The sequence below is a fragment of the Lytechinus variegatus genome, chromosome 4 (genome assembly GCF_018143015.1).
Source record: "Lytechinus variegatus isolate NC3 chromosome 4, Lvar_3.0, whole genome shotgun sequence".
NCBI classification, from domain to species: Eukaryota; Metazoa; Echinodermata; class Echinoidea; order Temnopleuroida; family Toxopneustidae; genus Lytechinus; species Lytechinus variegatus.
The window spans coordinates 31107356-31126518 of record NC_054743.1 but is presented as its reverse complement, the minus strand read 5'-3'; the positions used below and the strand labels follow the sequence as shown (position 1 = coordinate 31126518).

The 19163-nt window shown below is 36.9% G+C and overlaps 1 protein-coding gene across 1 annotated transcript; it reads left to right on the top strand.

Annotated features, from left to right (window-relative positions):
- The first annotated feature begins 717 nt into the window (after window positions 1-717).
- Window positions 718-18616, top strand: LOC121413832 (high affinity choline transporter 1-like). Its single transcript, XM_041606801.1, has 9 exons — window positions 718-905; window positions 6637-6820; window positions 7160-7273; window positions 8182-8337; window positions 12279-12427; window positions 14565-14690; window positions 15681-15834; window positions 16692-16909; window positions 17415-18616. The coding sequence occupies exons 2-9, from the start codon at window positions 6655-6657 to the stop codon at window positions 17937-17939; spliced, it is 1608 nt and encodes a 535-aa protein (XP_041462735.1). The 5' UTR covers window positions 718-905; window positions 6637-6654; the 3' UTR covers window positions 17940-18616.
- The last annotated feature ends 547 nt before the right edge of the window (window positions 18617-19163 follow it).

Sequence of the window (19163 nt, the reverse complement as noted above, 5' to 3'; positions counted from 1 at the left end):
GAAACCGAGATTTTTCGATGATTTATCATATTTTAATCACAAATACGTTAGACAAATGACCTACCATTTTAAAGCTTAAAATCTCCTCTTTCATCTGAAACTACTTAGATTATTTCTCATTCACGCATGAGTGAGCAAAAACAATTTGAAAAAGGGAGACCAAAAAGTCACTTGGCGGGCCGTATCTCGGTTTTTATTGAAATGCAAGCATTGTTTCGAGGGATTATAACTATTTTACTTCTTGACCATTTTCTGTGATTAAGGTATCAAATTAAAGAGCAGATATTGAACTTTTAAGTCATGTGATATTCTTTTTGAAATTCAGATACCCTTCGCCAAATGAGTTTTTGGCATGCTTTCTTCGAATTGTTTTAGCTCATTCATGCGTGAATAAGAAATAATATAAGTAATTTCAGATGAAAGAGGAGATTGTAAGCTTTAAAATGGTAGGTCATTTGTCTATTGTATCTATGAGTAAGTTTATGATAAATCATCTAGGTTTCGTTTCTTTTCTGGGACGCACTGTATATTCAAAACAAGTCATTGCAATTCAATTCAAATCATATGTAACTTCACTACAGTAGACTGTTATGTCAACATCCCTGAATGTCATTCCATTCTTGTGCTGATCAAGAGTATCACGTGATTTTCAATGACGTATGTATCGGTCAGTTTGGAGTCGGTTTCATTGGTTTGACTGTAACACCGTGCATCGATAGCACTTAGATAAGATAATGGCAAGACACTCATCGATGCTTATTTGTTGAGGGAGCTGGGAAGAACTCTATCACTGATATAGGCCACGAGTGATTTCATTCTCTTCCGAGATTAGACCAATCCCAGACGTAACAACAAATCTTGTTGCTCCGATTTCCATTACTTTATCTGACAACTTCTACAACTTGGTGAGTGCCCGATATAATTGTATTGTTAAGTTCCATTTGTCGTGATGATGTTCCCTTTCCCTTTTTAAAGCTACTTTCCTTTTCCTTTTTTTTCAAGCAGACCTTCATCCTCAACCGATGCTAGAATTAACCCTCGTTTGAATCCAAAGTTATCTTTTTTTGATAACCGAAATGAGCAGAAATCTCAAACAGTAGATTCTTGGTTGAGATTTCTTCACCTGAACTAAACAAGCCAAAAGAAATATGCTTTAAAGGACAAGTCCACCCCAACAAAAACTTTATTTGAATAAAAAGAGAAAAATTCAACAAGCATAACACTGAAAATTTCATCAAAATCCGATGTAAAATAAGAAAGTTATGACATTTAAAGTTTCGCTTCATTTCACAAAACAGTTATATGAACGAGCCAGTTACATCCAAATGAGAGAGTCGATGATGTCACTCACTATATATTTTGTTGTTTATTGTTTGAAATATGAAACATTTTGATTTTCTCGTCATTGTGATGTGAAATGAAGTTTCATTCCTCCCTGAACACGTTGAATTCCATTATTTGAACATTTTGTGCTTCAGGCAAGGAGGTCCTAATCTTCAAATTCGTAAAAATTGAAATATTGTATAATTCAAACAATAAAAAACAAGAGAAATATTGAGTGAGTGACATCATTGACTCTCTCATCTGGATGTAACTGGCTCGTTCGTATAACTATTTTGTTAAAAATAAGCAAAACTTTGAAATGTCATAACTTTCTTATTTTACATCCGATTTTGATGAAATTTTCAGCATTGTGCTTGTCTGATTTTTCTCTATTGATTCAAATCAACATTATTCTGAGGTGGACTTGACCTTTAATTATGCCATGCTGTGAAACTTTTTTTCTCCCATAGTTAAGCATAGAATTAAACCACGGCTCAAATTCAATTTTTTGTTGTCATTTCATTTCATAATCGTGTTGCTCATGAATATATCCGGGACCATTTCGGGTCTTTCTTAAAAGGGAATAGTTCGTTAAACCAGATATTTAAACCATGGTTCGGAGTCAATTTTTTGTTCCTTCATTTAATTTCATCAACATGCTGCTCATGAATATATCCGGGGCCATTCCGGATTTTTCTTTAAAACTTGGTTAGATATCCTATTTTTTTGTAATTCTTAGTTAAAATAATTGTACTGCATTATGCAAGGCAAATATTTAAATTACAATGTAATCTCTATATTAATAATGCTTTCCCTTTTGTTATTTCAAACTCTTGCTTATTAATTGGAAACCATGGCATACAAGAGCGGAGATTGGAGATTTTTTGTAATTCTTAGTTAAAACAATTGTACTATTTGAATTACTATGTAATCTCTATATTAATAATGCTTTCCCTTTTGTTATTTCAACCTCTTGCTTATTAATTAGAAAACCATAGCATACAAGAGCGGAGATAGGGCAAAATGTGGGTGACATAATTATACTCTACCCACACCTCCCTTTTTGACACCATGGACCTGTCTCGTAATAGGTCCATGCTGACACTAATGGAATATCATGCGACTTAATTAAATTCCTCTACTATTTACTTTGATACCATAGTATGCTATGTACATATTTTATCTTTTTATATGGAAATAAATACTCATGGAATCTCAAATAAAGAAAAAATAAAGAAAGTTGAGGGAACTCGTTTTAAAAAAATTGTTTATAGGGATGTAGAGTCTAAGAAAAATTGTTTACAATTTTACAGTCTAACCTAATAATGAGTTTTAAAGCATACTGTTGTTTAAACAAAAAGTATACGGGGGTGAATCTTATTTTTTTTTGGCGATTTAGACCTAAAGACGGCACATTTGTACGCACTTTTTGTATTGTTCTTAATGCGATCGGTATTTAGTTATTTAAACATATGCCAGCGGGTACCACGAGATGAAGAAAAAAATAGATATTCTGATCTGGAAAAAACAGACAGTTTCGGCACGTTTTTAACAAAGAAAAGAATATATCCAAACAATTATTAGAAATGCGAATCACGAACCTCTTTTGAGGATTAGACCTAAAACGGGACATTCCGTTCAATGTTGTAATCATGAAAAGGTTAGGTTTGATTTCCCTTTTCCTTCACGGTTTTTTGTTCTTGTTAATGGAGGGGTTCTACGGAACCCCCCCCCCCCCGGCTACTGGCCTGGATTAGGTGTATGGCAATACTGAAATCACCTCTATCCCATTATAAGTGTCCTTGATATATATTTTTTATGTGATTTCGAAATTCACTTTTGTTTGTATATTTCGTATGTTCTACATTGTAAACCCTTTGATATGGATTTCATTAAAAGCGCTACATAAGACTAATTTATTATTATTGTCATTATAATACTGATTCACATTTCAGATTTTGCTGTTCGAAAAAAAATCAATTTCAATAATGACAATTTGTATATGTTTCAGCAAGACACTGACCCCCTGTTGTTTAGACTACCATTAAATGAGGAAAATATAGAATATTTATATTAGTATATATAATTTATATTAGGCCTATATTAATAAATGATCCATTCTTCTTTCCAATTATATTCCGTTTCTAAAATACATTCTCAATGAGTTTCTTTCTTTGAAGAAAATATGTTGCTTCTTTTCTGAATTAATTATTCTGATAGAAGAATCTGTGATTGATAATGTTCAGCTTTAGTGTATTTTATTAACCTTTTATCGTGGTGCACACGGCCCCTTATTGAGATCTTGTTTGATGTTTGATAAGCGGTATAGTCCCTCCAATTTGCCTACGATAAAACTCAACTTGCTATCCAGGAAAGGATAATAAAAAGTTCATAAAATTGTTGATAGCGTTGAGTCTAACAAAACACCAAACAAAAGCAAATATACCCATGATCACCATTCAGTCATTACAGAGGGTCGCGGGTGCGAATCCCAGCCATACCTTATTTCCTTTGACAGCAAGTAATTTATCCACACTGCGCTTTACTGGGAGATGGATGGGTATCTGGCAAGATTAATTCCTTGAATGCACCCAGCGCCTATGAAAAACTGGTATACAGCTCCAGCCAAAGCCGGAGTAATAATAGCAGCGCTTTGTATCCTCGGGCAAAAAGCGCTGTAAAAACAATCCACCTATCATTATTACGCCATTACAAAGTAAGCAATTCTCCCAAGTGCACTGTATGTTTAGAGTTTCATAGTTCACGACTTTTTTGCATTTCTTGGAACTGGAAATACACGAAATGAAAATGACATATGAAATAATCTAAAGATAAGCTAGGAATTTTAGCAATCTAATATTCATTTCCCCCCTTCTCATTCTACACAGCGCATTTGATCATCACAGTATGTAAATGAAGCGCTGAAGCACAATGTTTTTAGAGTGATATATTATAAAACCGCAACCCATTCTGGACATTGCGAACAGAGTTCGGAGGATGGATTTGGACTAGTCGCGCCGCGTCCGCCGCCGCCGCAGAGATTTTCTTGTGAGCGATCTATCAGTTGCCTTTCTTCTCTGATCATCTTAAAATTTGGCATGAAGATAGAGTATGGTATAGCAAAGCCGCCTATTGATTTTGGCGTGGGCGGAGACATCGTTGACAAAGGTAACAAGAGTTTTTCTCTCCCACCAAAGGTGAAGGCGAGACTTTAAGGATCCAAATGTCGTCCGTCCGTCACAAAACCTAATGACACATAACTCCACAACCCTGAGTTGCTTTTCAACCAAACTTGGATGATAGATGGACTTGGAGGAGCTGTATCTTATGCTGCAGTCAGAAGTCACAAGGAAAGGTCAAAGGTCATTTTCAGGTCAACGTTAAAGTTTACATGCAAGACTCTCTTATCACACCTAACTCCGCAACCGTAAGTCACTTTTCAAGCAAACTTGGATGGTAGATGGACTTTGAGGACGTGCATGTTATGCTGCAGTCGGAGGTCACATGGTAAGGTCAAAGGTCATTTTCAGGTCAACGTTAAAGTTTACATCCAAGACTTCCTTATGACACCTAACTCCGCAACTGTACATGTAATTCACTTTTCAACCAAACTTGGATGGTAGATGGACTTGGGGACCTGCATGTTATGCTGCAGTCGGAGGTCACAGGGTAAGGTCAATGGTCATTTTCTGGTCAACGTTAAAGTTTACATGCAAGACTCTCTTATCACACCTAACTCCGCAACCGTAAGTCACTTTTCAACCAAACTTGGATGGTAGATGGACTTTGGGGACGTGAATGTTATGCTGCAGTCGGAGGTCACATGGTAAGGTCAAATGTCATTTTCAGGTCAACGTTAAAGTTTACACCGAAGACTCTCTTTTGACACCTAACTCCGCAACAGTAAGTCACTTTTCAACAAAACAATATTGGAAGCAATATTAGAAGGTGAAGCGAAGAGGCCTTTCATTTTTGTTGGGGTCTTTAGGGTTAGGTTTACAAAATATATTCAGATTACTCTATAATTTTATTTTATAGTGGTAGTATTTTATTATTATTATTATTATTATTATTGATATCATTATTATAATTATGTGCTATGAAGAAACACTTGTTGATGAAAGTTTCAGTGAATGTATATACCTGCAGACTACCCACAATGCGTATTCCGTTGAACCTGTTCGCACAGACTTTCTTTACTCAAATTTGTCCAATGATAAGACAAAACGTCCTAGAAACAGTTTTGATAGAAACAGATATCTGAAGATTATGTACCAATTACGCGGGTTGTCCTTGATCTATCTAGGAGCCTGTAATACGTTAGGTCGCCCCTCTAAACATATACGATTTGACCCCTGAACACGGCCGTAGACCGTTACGTAGAGCAGCGCGAAGCGCGAGCAAAACATTTTGTTATATAATGACCTCAAAGTTTTTTTTTACTTTAGAATTATCCACCCCATCCTCTTTTTGTTACCTTTTTTTTCATCATCTTAGCTCCATTCCTCCCTTACCCAGTTTTACATGAAGGAGAAAGTATAGTGGGGAGGAGGTTTCAAACGTCATAATGTTGTCTTAGTCATCCGATTCTCGCCACAGAGTATTCATTACAAAAATGTAAAAAAAAAACAGGGCGGCAGGAAAGGAACAGCAGACGCCCTCGGTCGATGAAAATATACCCAACGGAGCCCACGTATATAGGAGAGAAATAATAAAACAATTCAAATTATAAATCTTACGGTAAAGGTGGTCGAAGGGGCAGCTGACGTATACCACCCATGTGACATAAATCAACCCATGAAACCAGCACAAAGCCCCCAAATCCCCCCCCCCAAATAAAACAAAATATGGATGTTCATCGCTAAGTAAAAAAAAATACTAGCACCTTAGCTAGCTTGAAAAAAACATATATATATATATATAAAAGAATCACAAATGTGGGCAGAAATTTGTAGATATAAAGAAATGCATTACATATCGGAAAAAACTTAGAGAATGTAAATATGAACAGAAGCTTGTCAGTATACAAAAATAAAATCCATATCTAAACTGTCGATATCGGAAAATAGCTATCTGAAATAGTATTTTTGATATGCTATTTGCTTTACGTAGAGTCGGAAAGTTCACTTTTTAGAATCACATTTTTCTTTAATATAAACCCATTTTTTCTTACTCCTTTTAATAGTTTATTGACTGTTGTTCAAGTTGATGCTAAAATCATTCTCCCGTACAGATGTAAATGAATATACGACTTTAAAATTTGCCTTTCTTTAAATAAAATATGGGTCGTTATATCCTTGCTCGTTCTTACAGTTACACAGCATCGCAAATATGGCGGTTCACTGGGGTGGTGTCGCCGGGATGATCGTTTTCTATCTCATCATCCTTCTCGTTGGCATGTGGGCTTCTAGGAGAACCAAAGGAGGGGACAATCCTGAACGCGTGATGGTGGCCCGTCGGGATATTGGATGGTTTGTCGGGTTCTTCACACTAGTCGGTTAGTCGTTTTGAAACCGGATTGGCAATATGATCAAGAGGCAGTAACCCCATCCTATCAATCAAAATCTATCAATCGTTTATAGTCTTGCGTTATGTACTATCATGACAGTGCACGTTTATTTTCTTCCCATTGACGTTGTTTTTTAATGTAAAGTCATTCAAGAAAGTATAGTACAAAACTTAATTGGTTTTGAATGTGAGAAAATATCAGTAAGCCGATGAAGGAGGAGAAGAAGATGAAGAAGAAGAAGAAGATGATGATGATGATGATGAAGAAAAGAATAAGAATAAAAAAGTCTTTTCCTGCCTAATATACATAAGTATTTTATTCTGTCAGCAACTTGGGTGGGAGGTGGCTACATCAATGGAACAGCGGAAAAGGTATTCAGACCAGGCGGTGGGTTATTATGGACACAAGCTCCAATCGGATACAGTCTCAGTTTCGCCGTCAGTAAGTTGTGATGCTTTAATAATAAATTGTTCAATACACTTGCGGACATTGTTTAATAAGACCTTTCTTCTATTTAAAAGTGCATTAATCTTACACATTTTCCTTGTAGTTTTAATGTTGTTTGTCAAAAATGTTGCTTAATCAAGAAATCATTAGAAAACTCACGTTCGAGATATTCATTACAATTTTCTAGTTCTTGTAAGGGAACAGACAGGTTATAATCAAAGCAATAAGCATTTCTTAGAATGTAATAGTAATACATTGTATATGTAATTTGATTGCAAGATATTAAATGTAGTTGATCCTCCATTTATTTCATTCTAGTTTTATTTGTATAGGGTCTGTCTCTTAAATTGCTTTTAGTTATCTAAATTAATCTTTATAGACTTCTCTTTCGTTTTATTGGCCTTATAAAGCAACAATATGTTGACCAGAAGTCAACAACAGACAAATAAGTTTACATGACCTTATTTCTGTTACCTTGATATATTCTCCTTGAGACCTTATCATTCTTCATGGAATTCTAAAATCTTCTTCTTCCTCCTCTTTATCTTCTTCCTCTATTTCTTCTTCTTCTTCTACTCCTACTTCTTCCTTCTCCTCCTCTGCTTTTTGTTCTTCTTATTCTTTTTATCATTTTTTTCAGTATCACGATTGATTGCTGAATTAATTGTTATTATTACCATTGTTATTGTTATTATTGTCATTATTAATGTTATATTATTATTACCATGACCACCATCATCATAATTTTCCCCCTCTTTTTCCTCACTACCTTCTTCCAGTTTTCCTTCCCTTTCTTTTTTCCATCTCATTCTTTTTTTTCTTCTTACACTCCATAAAATTAAGAGACTCGACTACAGAATGTAATAAAAAAAACCTTATTTCATTTTTCACTCCGATAATAGATGGGCTTTTCTTTACGAGGAAGATGAGAGCATCCAACTACGTGACAATGATCGACCCGTTTCAGATCAAATATGGATCTCGTTTCGGAGGATTATTGTTCGTAGTAGCGCTCCTTGGGGAACTCTTATGGTGTGCCACCATATTGGCTGCACTCGGTTTGTAATAATATGGATTATAATACACCTAGATCGATCCTTGTCATTTGATTGGCGATTTGATATCGATCATTCTGTCCATTTTTTCAATGACGTCATCAACCGTGCAATTTTGGATCCTTTCATCGTGCAATTTCGGATCCATACGACCGGGCCATACGATCCATACGACTTTGTCCTTTGCACGCGCTCACTGCTGCAGGCACTACAAGCAGCGCGTATGTTGTATATACGCGATATTCAACTGACCGAGCATATCTTGCATCGAAATTAATAAATTTCATAAGAAAAATATTCTTTTTTAGGTGTAATATAAACCAAATACTGAATGTTCTTTTCGTTCGTGGAATGGACCTATTTCATTTCGTGAAAGATGAAATGATTGATCCATTTACCTTGACTACGCCTCGTTGAATGGATCGTTTCATATTTTCATCTCATGAAGTATTCTGTCCATAGCATTCATAAACATTCATTGTTTGTATTATACATATTAGATAGCCAAGACAGATAGCCAAGCGCGATTGGTCCATAGCGCGTCACGTGATATGATCGAAATCAATGTATTTTCCCAGCCTGTCCACCTTCGATGAATATATTGACCAACCGGTCCATGAATATAATTATTTTTCTACGTGTATGGCGCCCTCTTGTGGATTAGATGTTACCATGCATTATCGGCCTGCCTTGGGACCTGGACTGGGCTCGAGCTTAGATTTAGATCTAGTGCTAGGCCTAAACAAAGTTGATTTGAATAGAATAGGGTCATTCACTGCGTTAGACTAACGTTACTTAGATATCTATAGATCAAGATCTAACGTTAGATCTATACCAGTTCAATCAATCACTGTGAATATCATAAACATGCTGCACGCATCGTTAGGCCTTACTTTATCTCCATCATTAGAGGCTATCTAATATAACAGATATTGACTGATGGGATGTGTAAAAAAAACATTCTTTGGACCACCGAAAGGATTAATATTTTCCCTCGTGACCATATTTTCCGCGCTTCGGGAAAATATAACCCCTCGGGAAAATACAAATCCGGCGGTCCAAAGAATGTTTATATTACACACCCTATTAGTCAATATCTGTATAATATTGACTGATGGGTTGTGTAATATAAATATAACCCCTCGGGAAAATACAAATCCGGCGGTCCAAAGAATGTTTATATTACACACCCTATTAGTCAATATCTGTATAATATTGACTGATGGGTTGTGTAATATAAATATAACCCCTCGGGAAAATACAAATCCGGCGGTCCAAAGAATGTTTATATTACACACCCTATTAGTCAATATCTGTATAATATTGACTGATGGGTTGTGTAATATAAATATAACCCATCGGGAAAATACAAATCCGGCGGTCCAAAGAATGTTTATATTACACACCCTATTAGTCAATATCTGTATAATATTGACTGATGGGTTGTGTAATATAAACAGTCTTTGAACCGCCGAATTCATATTTTCCCGAGGAGTAATATTTTCCCGAAGAAATTCCAATTTTACTGATCCCATTAGTCAATATGTGTTATGTTTGATAGCCTTTAATGATGAATAAAAATTGTTTAGGCTTAGCCCTAGATCTAGCCCTAGACCTAAGAGTCCAGTCCAGGACCCAAGGCAGACCAAGAATGCATGTTAGGCCATGATCAGGTGCAGATTCCGATCTAGGCCTAATTTGGGATGAGATAAAACATGATCTAACAGGTCTAGAAATCTAGATCTAACGTGGGATCTAGATTTAGAGTTCTAACGTTAAGTCAGACTAGGTTGCGGCTGTGTGCCAAGATGTAGGCCTATGGTATTCCAGGACCAAATCTAACTAATATTAACTAGATCTAGATACCTAGATCTAACTCATGTTGTCGTTAGCATGATTTAACTTTATAGATTTCTCTAGGCCTAACTGGTTTTAAACTCTAGCCTAGATCTAACGTTAGGCCTTCATAAGCCCTAGTTAACACGTTAAAAAGTTGGACCTAACGATCTCACGGTAGACCTAGATCTAGGCCTAAATCTATAGACTAAATGCCAAATTTTATCGTCGAAATGCTGATGTTATTCCTCATCAGACATCACCACAAATCTTTGACGTTGACATTAGGCCAAATCTACCTCAAACGATGTTCGTGCAGGCTATACTCCACTTCATTATACCGCTACACTTGTGGAGCGTAGTGCAGTAGCGGCGGTATACTGACGTGGAGTGGAGTCTGCACGGCGAACAAGAGGAAGGCCAAATCCAAAACTAAAAGTTTTAACACTAATCTGCTAAAAAAAAAGTTGGCTCCACTCAGCAATACCGGTACGATGATCCATCCAGAAATCGTTGAATAAATCCCCAGAATTTCAGAAATGACGGTTTATTCCTTTCTAACGTTACACAATTAAATAATATGCTTCATTTTAGTAACTGAAAAAGGCATAACGTTAAACCTATTACTAGTAGTATGCTCCTATAGTCGTCGTCGGATCGACTCACGTAAATTTCGCGGTCTGTTTCGAAAAATTGATTAATACCAATTGATATCGAGTGTAGTTGATCGATTGCAAAACGATCGCTGCTTTAGTCCCACATATTTTATTTCCGTTTAGTTGGTAACATCTATTCCACAAGAGGGCGCCATACACGTAGAAAAATATATTCAAGGACCGGTTGGTAATTATATTCATCGAAGGTTCATGGACCGACTGAGAAAATACATTTGATTTCGATCATGTCATGTGACGCGCTATGGACCAATCACACGTGACTATCTGTCTTACAAATACAAATAATGAATGTTTATGAATGCAATGGACAGTATACTCTATGAGGTGAGAAGATCTATTGATCGAGGCGTAGCCGGGTTGAAAGGATCATGCATTTCATCCTTCACCGAATGAAGTATTATGTCCATTGCACGAATGAATGAAGGCGCCTGGCTATACATGGAAAGTCCTGGGTTCGATCCCCGGCCGCGGTACCTATGCCTGTGATCAAGGCATTTAATCCTCAATGTTCTTTTATCCTGCATTTAAATAAATGGAAATGCTACACGTAACTCGATGTGCACTTGTTTAAAAAAAGGTCCGAAAGATCGATATCAAGCAACCAATCAAATACCAAGGATCTATCTCGGTGTCAGATAATACCCTCTATGTCAACTTCCCCTGTTCACCCCCCCCTCCTGATTTGGAGTGGCAGTAGAAATCAATGCATATGCATACAACGAACTAGTTCATCATTCCATGTTGGTAGCTATCTTATACATGTATAGAGGAAATAGTGTAAATATTTGCGGACGTTTATTAAAAAAAAAGCTCAGTGTGGTACTTTTCTCTTTACATGAGGGGGTGTTTTGCAAACGATTAATGTGTGACTAAGAATCGCACTTAAATTTACAGGTGCGTACTGAATAGAAGACATCACCACATTGGGCAGATCATGCGCACTACCCGCATATCCATCAATCAGATTGCGCGTTACATAGATATGTACGTGCGCGTCGGCATTAAAAGTGCGACTCGTACGTAAATCTTTGTCAAACACTCTCAATGAGTCCTGAATACTAAAAACAAATTGAATATTGCTACCGCTGACGAATTACCTATTTAATTTCTTTGATGATTTTCATCGATTTTGATTTCCGACGAAGCAACCCGCAGGTTATACGCATTTTCATTGATTTACACGATTTTAACCAATTTATTTTTAATCCATAGGCCTACTGTTGGGATTTCTAAAAAAAAAATGTAGAAATGTAAAGCTGTAAGCAGCTAGTTAAAGATTTTATCCTTCCGTTTTCTAATTCTAGTTCTACTTGCTATGTAGATGTTTGATTACAAATTATAATGCAAAAACGAACCGAAACAAACACTCTTTCCCAACCAATGTGAGGTTTTTCATTCAATTTTCTATTACTTACTTCAATATTGTCTAAGGCTCATCAATTGCTGTTATTTTGGAGCTCGACCAGAATTTAGCTGTGATCATATCTGCCTGTATCGCCGCTGTTTATACTTTGTTTGGAGGCCTCTATTCCGTAGCTTACACTGACATCGTGCAACTTATTCTGATTTTCATCGGACTTGTGAGTATAAGTATAGATCCATCCTATATTTGTCTCATTAGCACTGCATGTTACAGGGTAGCAAAAAATGAAACAGCTTTTCCCACTCAATCTGTAAAAAATAATCAATGGAGGTTTTGATGTATTTATATTGTGAATCTTCAATTTTTGTTTTGCTCAGCTTTATTCTTTAAAAACTTTTTTATGATGCTTAATTTAAATGCCTGAAGGAATGTATACATGTGTGGAAAATGCACGCTATAACTGTCGGGTTTGGTTTTGGAAAATATTAAAATATTCATACTCAAAGTGTAATTTTCAAGTCGAAGAAAAGGTTAACTAGGGAGCTTTTCATCAACATTTTCGTCTGACAAGTTTCCAGGTCTGACAACTTTCCCCGTTTTTTATTGGCTGAGTAGCACTGTTACTATAGTAATTACCGGATAAAGCAGGGTTTGTAGGATAAAGTGTCCATCAAGTTTATGATACGCTCTTCCTATACGGCCGTCCATTCACAACGGTTGCCAAATTCTGTTTCAAATCAAATTCCGAAATTTTTTTATACAGTGCGTCCCACAAAAAAAACAATACCGAGATTTATCGATGATCTATCATAATTTAATCAGAAATACAATAGACAAATGACCTACCATTGTAACGTTTAGAATCTCCTCTTTCATCTGAAATTACATAGATTAGTTTTCATTCACGCATGAGTGAGTAAAACAATTTGAAGAGGGGATACCAAAAAGCCATTTGGCGGGCTGTATATGGGTTTCAAAATGAAAACCACATTTTTAAAAAAGTTCAAAATCTGCTCTTTAATTTGATACCTCAATTACAGAAAATGGTCAAGAAATAAGAAAGTTCTAGTTATTTGAAATAAGGCTTGAATTTTAATGATTTCATAAAATGAAGAGGTTTTACAGGTTAGCGTTCAAACTCACTCGACACTCCGTTTTGTTGACGATCAGCCATGCATTAAGTCTTTTGTTGACCGTGCGATAGCTTCTGTGGAAAACGGTGAAAACGCGTTTATTTGATGAAATTATGGAAATACAAGCATTGTTTCGAAGGAACATAACTTTTTTACTTCTAGACCATTTTTTGTGATTAAGGTATCGAATAAAAGAGCAGATATTGACCTTTTAGGCATGTGATTTTCTTTTTGAAATTCAGATACCCCCGCCAAATTAGTTTTTGGTATCCTTTCTTCAAATTGTTTTTTCTCACTTTTATGCGTGAATGAGGAATAATCTAAGTAACATTAGATGACAGAGGAGATTCGAAGCTTTAAATTGGTAGGTCATTTGTCTATTGTATTTGTGATTAAGTTATGATAAATCATCGCTTAATCTCGGTTTCGTTTTTTCTGGGACGCACTGTATTATAGAGGATGTCATAGCAACGGCAGTAATCGACAGCAAGGGAGTCAACTTTACATAAAGTCAGGTATAAAGGAGGTAGAAGACAGGTTTTAGCGCACCCATGGACTAGTAGTTCCATGGAGCAACACACACTGAGAAATACAGATTCAAAATTGAACCCCGAAAGGTTGATGCAAATCAGCACCCTATGGGTTCAAAATTGAACCCATGCGGTTGGGCTTCATTTTTGCACCCTGCGGGTTCAAAACTGCACCTTAAATTTTAAATTGAATCCCTAGGGGTGCAGTTTTGAACCCGCAGGGTGCAAAATTGAACCCCAACCGCAGGGTTCAATTTTTGAACCCATAGTGTGCTGATTTTGCATCAACCTTTCGGGGTTCAATTTTGAACCTTTATTTCTTAGTGTGCAGAGCGGATGGGGCGTCTGAAAAATAATGCTAGAATCTGCCATTTTGAAGGGGGAACGTCTAGAACAGTAGAAACTAGTAGAAAGTTAGAAGATCTTTGAAATAGAGAAAGTTTGGGCATTGTTGGATATCGGGGCTGATGTCACTCCAGCGCATTTGTTACCGTATGGGATCCTCAACGACGAAGGCCCACGGGCAAACAGCGAATCATACTATTTTCACCAAGTTATCGTTTTCCAACGGATTTGTTGTTTCTTTTTTTTGCGTTTTACGCCCTCTTTGCATCCATAAATAGGCACGTATGGGGATGAAGTTTCTTTTCTTATCTATATCTCTTACCTATATATCTCCTTTTTATTCTAGTGGTTAGCAGTGCCTTTTGCAATGACCCATGAAGCCGTGGTTCCCATATCGGAAACAAAAGATGAGTGGCTTGGAGAATGGGATAACAAATTAGTTGGGGTGTGGCTAGATAATTGGATGCTTCTGGTATGTATTCCCTGCGTTGACATGGTTGAGATTATGGCCCGTTATTCTAAAGTCAGCTTTAACTTAGACCACAGTCTAACTCTATGCCAAAATTTCCAAAAAAAATATTTATATTGTATATTTCTTATGCTTACTACTTTGGTTTCCTTTTGCTTTCATAATGAAGAAAAATACTTCAGTTATCATTCCCAGGCAATTATTATGAACAATTTGGGTGTCATATGAGTTAATATATTGAATGTAAACTGTAACGGATTCGTGCTCCGATTGGTTCTCCATAGTTAAATCAAAACGTTAAACCAGAGTTTAATTTAAACCTGAGTACAGAATACGGGCCGTTCAGTGGTAATCTGAAAGCCGTGGCTTAGTTAAACCTGGGTTAACTTAGACCACACTCTTATGGAGTGCCATTCGTCAACTGATTTACCATTTTAAGATTATTCTTGTCCTGCTGCAAAACGTTTTCAAAATAATAATCTAGTTGTAGGATGAATAGAATAGAAAAATACAAAACAAAATTATGAATATTTAGTGAATTTATATACATTATAATTGCCACGAATATGGAGGAGATATAAAGCCTAGCATTCCGTAGAAGTGTGGATTAAATTTCTAGTGTAGAGTGGGGTAAACCTATCAGAATACCACCCTTATTTTAGATTAAAAATAGAAAAAATATATATTAAACACGACACTGCTTATACAATTACTAACTGTGTGAGAAAAAAAAGAGTTTACTAGGCCTTTTTAGAATAGATTTTTTTTTAATCTGAGGGCATCAATCAAATCTAATCAAAGGTAAACAAATATTTTTTTTTAAAATAATCAACAAATGAGGTATTTCAAACGTCTCTACACAGGTCTAAATGTTAGTTAACATAGATCACCTGACCCTTTAACAATGTTCTGCGTTTTTTTTAGACATTGCTACATAAATATCTCTCTCTTTATATCCCTCTTCCTATTAACACTTCCATCTCACCTTCCTAGATATTTGGCGGGGTACCGTGGCAGGCCTACTACCAGCGAGCCCTTGCCGCCAAGACGCCAGACCTTGCCGTAAAGTTGTCGTACGGGGCAACCATAGGGTGCTTGGTTATGGCTATCCCAGCTGTCATCTTTGGTGCCGTTGGTTCAAGTACTGGTGGGTGCTATATGATGATGATCGCATCATGGTGGCGGTGGTGATGATGATGGTGGTGGTGGTGATTAGGATGATTGTGATGATGGTGATAATGATGATGTTGACGATGACATGGATTATGAAGACGGTGGTGATGATCGGGATGTTGCTCATGATGATGATGATGATGGTGGTGGTGATGATGATGATGGTGATGGTGGTGGGGATGACGATAATGATAATGACGGCGATGGTGATTGTAATAATAACCATGATTGTGATGATGATGAGGAGGAGGGGGAGGAGGAGGAGGAGGGGGAGGAGTAGGAGGAGGATGATAACAGACGCGAATTGAACCACAAAAATGAGGAGGCCATTCACAGGACATTATTCCTAAAAAGCTGCAAGGAAAATATTTTTTTTCTTATCCAAATTATAATTTCGTGAAAGAATTTGACATGATATAGAAAATTAATGCTATATATTCACCCACTTTAGTTTCCGTATCCTCTTATTTTTTTTTCTTGTTCATGAAACCCAGTCCTGCGATCTGTACGCCAGTGGATAAGGTGGTGGTGGAGGATTTGATGACGATCACGAGTTGTCAAAAGACGAGGTTTGAAAATGATTATGATGACGATGAAGATGAAAATGATGCCGATAATGGAATTGGTTGTAGTTGTGATTGTGGTAGTAGTAGTAGTAATAATTTCGGTTTTAATTTACGTTATGTTTGAATTTGAAGTTACTTTATGTCGAAATTCAAATTGGTACGTGTCATTATTGTTTACGTCGTGTCTAATTTCGAATTAAGATGTGACGTCAAGAATATCAAACGAAAGATGACGTTATCGTTTTGACCGTTTCGTTTCATTCAGATTGGGAGATGACGAATGTTAACTTAAACAAGACAGATCCCTATGAGGATGCAAGCTTGGTCCTTCCTCTTATCATGCAGTTTCTTACCCCTCCTTTTATCGCTTTCATGGGACTGGGAGCCATTTCTGCAGCGACCATGTCGTCGACCGACTCATCTGTTCTCTCATCCAGTTCTATGTTCGTAAGGAACATCTATTCGACCATCTTCCGACCAAAGGTAAGACTACCTATGACTAATATGGAAATTTAATTTGAAAAAGGGACGCATCTCCCGGTATTTCGCCCTTCATGCTCTTTGTGAAGCTGCGAGTCCAGCTTATAAACATTAGTCGTACCAAGTAGACTTTCACCCCTCGGAGAAGGGAAGGGGCATACGACGACCATCGGAGCAACACAGCATTATGCCTTATTTAACACAACTTCGATCATAAACCTAATATATCGTAAACATTTTTTTCCTTGTGTATAATTGAACAATTTTCAAATAAAAAAAGCTTTCCGATCCGCTAATCATTTTGGAACCAAACTCGCGATTATATGCCTTTATCACGCCCGTCACCTGAATAAAAAAAAAAAAATTGTAGAAAGCGATTCTCAAATGAAAATTTTCATCCCCCCTTTTTTAACTTTCTTTTTTCCCCTTTTCCCTTTCTTCCTTGTCTGCTTCCTTCCGTCTTTCCTTCCTTCCATTCTTTCTTCCTTCCATTCTTCCTTCCTTCCAGGCTTCAGACAAAGAAATTATTTGGGTGTTGCGATGCACTATCCTTGTCGTCACCGCGATCGCCACAATCCTAGCCCTGACGCTCAAGTCTATTTACACCCTCTTCGTTCTCTGCTCCGACCTCGTGTACGTCATCCTCTTCCCTCAGCTGATCTGCGTCGTCCATGTGCCCAAGGCGAATACGTATGGTCTCATTCCCGGCCTCATCATCGGGCTCATTCTCCGCCTCGGTGGTGGTGAGGAAGCAATAGGCATGCCACATTTTATCCGTTACCCGTTTTACGACGACGAATACGGTCAGCTCTTTCCATTTCGATCGCTGGCCATGCTGGTATCGCTGATCACGACCCTTGTGTTTTCTTACGGTGTTGCCCTCCTGTTCGAGAAGGGCTACGTGAGTGAGAAATGGGACATCCTCGAGAGTTTTCACGTCGACGACGAAAATGAAAAGAATGAAAAACATCCTGTAGCTAAATACGAACTGCAGGGCCCGGAAGACAAAAATGAAAATGACAAGTTTCTATAACTCTGATCTATTCTCTTTTGTTAATAATCTTCTTATTAGACTTATTTGCACGTAGTTAATTAATCTAATTATTGGGTTATTGTGACTATAGATTGGACAAAAAAAAATGTTTAGCGTCCTGCCATTTTGAAAAATGGACAGCCCTTTTCTTTCTTTTTTTCAAAACGGCCGCCAGTTGATATTGAAATTGTTTTCCCTTAAAATCATGAAATTTATATTTTTCGAGATTTACAAAAGAAAAAAAAGTGGTGGCCCACTAATGAGGAAGGGGTCTCTAAACATGTAGATTTTTATATGTCCTATATAAAAAGGTTGCGGCAAATGACGGAAATTTGCACAATAAAAAGTTAGTCTGAATTTTTTTTCTCCAATGAGAGAATTGCTTTGCATTCATGTACACTGTAAAAATACTGTTTAAAATGTTAATCACGTTGTTTAAGCCCGTCACTCTGTTTAAAACAACTGCTGTTTACACTTTTTAAACAAGTGTTTAAAATTATTAAACACGTTGTTTAAAAAAATTAAACAATTACAGAAAATGTTAAGCTTTGTTTTTTGTTAGAGTGACAGGCTTAAAAAACGCGCTATTCCTTTTTTCACTTTGTATGACGTGTCAATTTATTGCCATGATTCTAGTCTCCTGTATAGTTATATGCAGATAAGTATACAGGAGACCTCGGTATTACCATAAGATCTCAAATTATATCATCTTAAAAATTAAATGGATTAGTGACAGTGAATAAATGGTGATGTTACTTGTGACTCGATCCTTTAAATAGTATTTTGCTATGACTTTGCGGGCGCGTCGTGGTCTAGTGGTTCTGACTCTTACCTTTCAAACAGAGTTTCGTGGGTTTAAATCCTAACCATGGCGTGTTTTCCTTCAGCAAGAAATTTATCCGCACTGTGTTGCACTCGACCAAGGAGAGGTGAATGGGTACCTGGGGGTGTTTCATAAAAGTTGTCAACACTGACAAAAGTGTTAGTGCTGACTATTTCAGTGAAATCCTTGCTTTTGATTGGCTGAGAAGCTTTGGCCACCGACTGTTACTATGGTAACTGTCAGAGAAAGACCATCTTACAGTGCTTTCAACTTTCATGAAACGGTCCACCGGTAGGATTATTTTCTTGTATGCACGGAGCGCCGGTGATGGTAGCTCGAGCTAAAGCCGGGGTAATGATAGCAGGGCTCTTTATCCTCAGGCAAAAAGTGCTTTATAAATA

What these genes read in the sequence shown, in the direction of transcription:
- LOC121413832 (XM_041606801.1), top strand. Translation starts at nt 6,655, where the DNA reads ATGGCGGTTCACTGGGGTGGTGTCGCCGGGATGATCGTTTTCTATCTC. An exon ending in CACCATATTGGCTGCACTCG is followed by an intron (nt 8,338 to 12,278) that starts GTTTGTAATAAT and finishes ATATTGTCTAAG; the next exon opens with GCTCATCAATTGCTGTTATT. An exon ending in TGCCGTTGGTTCAAGTACTG is followed by an intron (nt 15,835 to 16,691) that starts GTGGGTGCTATA and finishes CGTTTCATTCAG; the next exon opens with ATTGGGAGATGACGAATGTT.